The sequence below is a fragment of the Pelophylax lessonae genome (genome assembly GCF_965119305.1).
Source record: "Pelophylax lessonae genome assembly, chromosome: 6".
Lineage (NCBI taxonomy): Eukaryota > Metazoa > Chordata > Amphibia > Anura > Ranidae > Pelophylax > Pelophylax lessonae.
Window position 1 is genome coordinate 82,430,568 of NC_138773.1, and position 4,768 is coordinate 82,435,335.

A 4,768-nucleotide genomic window follows, 5' to 3' on the forward strand; every position below is an offset into this window, starting at 1 on the left:
CCTCTGAGGCCACAGGAGAGCGGCGTGCTGTGTTCTCCTTCGGCGGGCTCTGCGCCATCTTGGGTGGCTGGCGCCTTTGTGGCTTTTTGTCCTGTACCACCTTAGATTTACCTTTCTCCAGTGGACCCATGGTATCCCCAAGGTCAGCAGGGGGTTGGCTTCCTCCGGTGCCTATGAGAAGGGGAATCCGCTGCTTATTGCGCCGAAGGTGTGCGCAAAGCAGATCTACAAAGTAGCCATTCGGGTCCGCCTCGTGCATGCACCCCCTGTGTTGGCAAATTCAAAGCTTCATGTGTTTGGGCCTCTAGCGCCTCTGCCCATAATATATATATATATATATATATATATATATATATATATATATATATATATATATATATTATTTTTGGAGGTTCTAAGTAATATTCTAGCAAAAAAATGTCAGAATTGGCTTGGGGGTCAAGTATGTTACTGTTCCTGACAATCAGGTACAGCTGGCAATAATGATATGTGTAGTTTATTATTATAATAATGCGGATTTACTAATAAAAATGCACGATTACTTAATGAATGCTCCAGCGCTAATCAATTAGAGTACACGGAAGGACGCTTGTAGCTTTTGGAGCTCCAGGATGATCAATACATAAAAGTGTGCAAATGCGCCCATAAATGGTAATAAATATCTTACATCTGAAGAGATGCTTTTTCCTGGTTTACTACACATCAGTAGAGCTAAGATAATGTGACTGGAAGATCATGGGATTGGTGTTTGAAGTGATGACAAAACTAACTATCAGCTCTTCTGTCTTCTCATTTATTAAGCTATTCCTTCAACCCAGTTGCAGTTTAACCCTATTAATGTTTATTAGCACAAACATCCTTTCAATGGATGTCTCCTGTTTATTTTTATGTAGGAATGTCTCACTTATCATTTCTGATGCGGTTTACAAAAATATCAGTAATTGTTAATTGTCAGGAAAGGTGGGGTTTATGCCATTGTTACCACACCACAATTTGGGTTGGTTCGTTTGGGATTTGAGTTTACACTAGAAAACTGCATGTGATGCTCACCTTGGAAGTACAATTCATCGATATAATTTAGTTGTAGATTTGCTGTGAACATTCTTTTTTTTTTTTTATACATTCTTTATTTAAACGTTTTATTTTACCAAGAACATAGGTATGATCATAACATGTCATTAAACATCTCTTGTACAATGTGTACATGATAGAGGTCAGGATAACGGTTGACACTTCAAGAAAACATTAATACCTTAGACATGGTAACTCAGGTCAATGTATTTGGCAGGAAATAGACAACATATACAAGATAAGGCATTAGGGTGAGTAATCATTCAGTGCATCAGTATCCAAGAAATATAGTAGGTCCAGGCAAGCAGAGTAGGAGACCTAGGAGAGTTCAAGGGGGGTGAGGAAGTTGGTAGAGGAAGATCAGGCTTGTAGGGAGATGGGTTGGGATAGGAGAGTAGAAGTAGAAGGGGGAAAGGTGCTAAGGTGTCCCACCTAGTCCAGTATGACTGATTGGCTTCTAGTACTGCCCCTTCTCCCAGTCTATTGCTAAAGTGATTACAAGAGTGTGATACTAAGCCAGATTCAGACCCTTACCAAATGTATTTAAAATACATAGAATAACTTCAAGTAGTTGTAAAGGCTGAAGATTTTTAACCTTCATGCATTCTAATCATGAAGGTATAAAATGTTCTGTGTGCTGGTCCCCCGACAGACCCCCTAATACTCACCTTGAACCCCCTCTCAGCAATTTGCTGTCCCAGGACTCCCTCTCCTCATTGTCTGAAAAAGCAGTGGGCGCCATTGGCTCCCACTGCTTTCAATCACAACCAGTGAGCCAATGAGGAGAGAGCGATGTGTCTTTGGGACGCACAAAGCCGGGTTTGGGGAGAGTCAGGAGCACCAGTGGGGGACTTGAGAAGAGGAGGATCGGGGCTGCCAATCATTGCACAGAGCAGGAAAGTGATGATGTTTGTTATTTTTTTTAAAAATCTGAACCTTTAATGTCACTTTCATTTCTAATAGAAATAATTGTGAGATTTTGTATAAAATGTGTTGACATCCTTTTCCATTTTATTAATTTTCAGCTTCAACCTTTTGAGAGGGAAAATGCGTTTGAACAACCTCTGTTATTCCACTGGAGAAATTATGGAACTTATGGCATATCAAGCAAAGTATTCTACTACTCTTAATTATGTAAACTTTGTGCTAGCTCTGGTGACCAGCGTCATAGGACTGATTGGCAATACCATTGTCATCTTTTTCAACATATTTTTAATGAAGAAACATAAATCTAAAATCTGGTTCTTGAACCTGGCCATCACCGATTTTGTCTCTCTCCTCTTATTGCCTGTCCAAGCTTCTGCTGTATTACAGGGTCACTGGCCCTTTGGAAAGCACATGTGTAAGATGTTTTTCTTTGTTACCTGTGTTAATATGTATGCTAACATTTTCACTATCATAGCCTTAAATATCAGTCGGGTTCTATCTGTGGCAAAGCCAATGTTTCATCGGAAGTTTATCTCGCAACGTGTTTCACGATGGACTTGCATAACAATATGGATTATAACCATTTTTACCAGTCTTCCAGCATTGATTTTAAATGAAGAATTTCAATTTGGAGACAATAGTTTTAATTGTGTTAAAGACAATGATGATGGGGCATTTGAGCCTACATATAATTTAACTGAACCTCCAAGCTTAGAAAAAAAGGTTTCCCTAGATGTGTACAACAAGTTCAATTACTTTTTCAAGGAATGTTCAGCTGAAGAATGCTGCGGAGATGAGAACACACTCACTACGTGGAATGACATATTAATTGCAATACAGTATTTTAGTATTCCTCTCCTGGTGATTGGCTTTTTCATTCCGTTCTGTGTTATTATATTTTCCAATATAACTATAGCTATGCAGGCCCGAAAATCCCAGACTGTGAACACCCATAGGCTCTACCAAATAGTCATTACCATCATTATAGTGCACTTTGTCACATGCACACCGCTCATTCTAAGTCAAATTATTGTTTTGACTGCTGTTAGAAATATGAATTTAATAGTCTTGTTTAAAGTCATGACCTTCATCCCACTCCTCATTACCTTTACCTATGCCAACTGCTCCTTGAACCCCATAACGTATGTGCTAGTTGGCCGACAGGCAAGGACCAGACTTGCCGATTTCTTTAAGCGAAACTGAAGGATCAATACTCACCTGACCAACAGTCCCTTTCCAGGACTGGCATCTTCTTCAGAGTGCTGGTCTTTGGGTCTCTTCATTGGCTGGTGCATGTGGCCATCATCCCTCCTGAGAGCGGCCCAGTGCTGTAAGCTGAGCTGCACAGTCAAAACTCAGTTTGCAGCACCCAAGAAGATGGCGAGCAGGCCCGAAGGTGCAATATATTACAGAAGAGACATTGCATGTCTGTTCTGCAATAAAAGTCTGTCTGCTCACTGTTTGTTACTGCGGAACTTCAGTTCTGCTTTAAGTAGCAAAGGCATAAAAAGCAGCTAAAATGTATTTTGTAAGGCAAGCCTAACTAAAAATGATATTAAGTTCTAGATGGCAAAATTATCTATTGTTTGGATGAAGCCCTTTGTCACATGATCATCAGCTGGATGGACAGAGCTTAATGCCAGAGATAGAGATTTAAGAAATTTTTAGTGTGTTCCTCCCACATACATTTGCTTAAAGCTTTTGGGCACAAAAACGTACATTTACTGTATATTTATTATTAACCATAGATATTATAATTAAAGTTTGTATGTATCTACCCAATGCCCTAGCAAACCTAAATATTATGTTGTAAAAGTAGCAGTGATAGCCTCAATGTTCTCAACATAGTCTGTGCAGAGCAGAGCTTTTGGTGAAATCCCTCGGGTCCATTCACTACAGGCTACCTGCAGAAAACTTCAAGGGGCAGATACTGATCAAGTCAAATCAAGGTCCAAGCCAGCCAACCAGAGGCGTAACTAGAGCCTTCAGGGCCCCGGTGCAAGAAACCATGAAGGCCCCCCCGGATCCCTGGCCGGGGCCCTTCCCTTCAAGCCTGGGGCTCTTCCCACTGATCCTGGGGCCCTTTACTCTCATTGAGGGGCCCTTTATTATGGTCCTGCAGTGGGGACCCTTTCACAAGTTCTGTAGTGGGCCCCCTTCCTGCCATCTTGGGGCCTCCCCATGGTGGTGGAATGCCAAGGCCCGGTCGCAAGTGTGACCTTTGCAATCCTGGAGGTTCGCCCACTGGTGTCAGTAGTTTTTATTTTTTGGTATTTTAATTGTATTATTTTTTATCATTTTATTTAATTTTTTTACAATGTCACTGACTATGACTCTGTCCATTCAGAGAAGGAAGGAGCTTGTAAATTACATATTTACTGACCCCCTTCCTGGTTCTCTATTGTGACACATCCCTTGCAGCAGCCAGCAGGAGAGGGAAGGGAGCACAGTGGGGGGGGGGGGGGACCAGGGGAGCACACAGTGGGCCAGAGACAGCAGAACACAAGTGAACTGGCTGGGGGGGGGGCAGCAGCACAGTAGGGGGGACCAGGGGAGCACACAGGGGCCCAGAGACAGCAGAACACAAATGAACTGGATAGGAGGTGTGGCGGGGGCAGCATACAGAGAAACCAATCTCCTCCATTTTCCTCCTGCAGTTACAGGAGGAAAAAGGAGGACAGTGATTTCTCTACATGCTGCCACCGCCGCCCCTCCTATCCAGGTGTAGAGGGGAGCCGCACAGGCCCCCTGGAGCATGGAGCCCGGTTGC

The 4,768-nt window shown here is 42.5% G+C and overlaps 1 protein-coding gene across 1 annotated transcript; it reads left to right on the forward strand.

Annotated features, from left to right (window-relative positions):
* Window positions 1-2,118: 2,118 nt before the first annotated feature.
* On the forward strand, window positions 2,119-3,201 carry LOC309558622 (chemerin-like receptor 1; the record flags this gene model as incomplete). Its single annotated transcript, XM_082261689.1, has 1 exon — window positions 2,119-3,201. One exon carries the CDS (start codon window positions 2,119-2,121, stop codon window positions 3,199-3,201), a length of 1,083 nt encoding a protein of 360 aa, XP_082117815.1.
* Window positions 3,202-4,768: the final 1,567 nt, after the last annotated feature.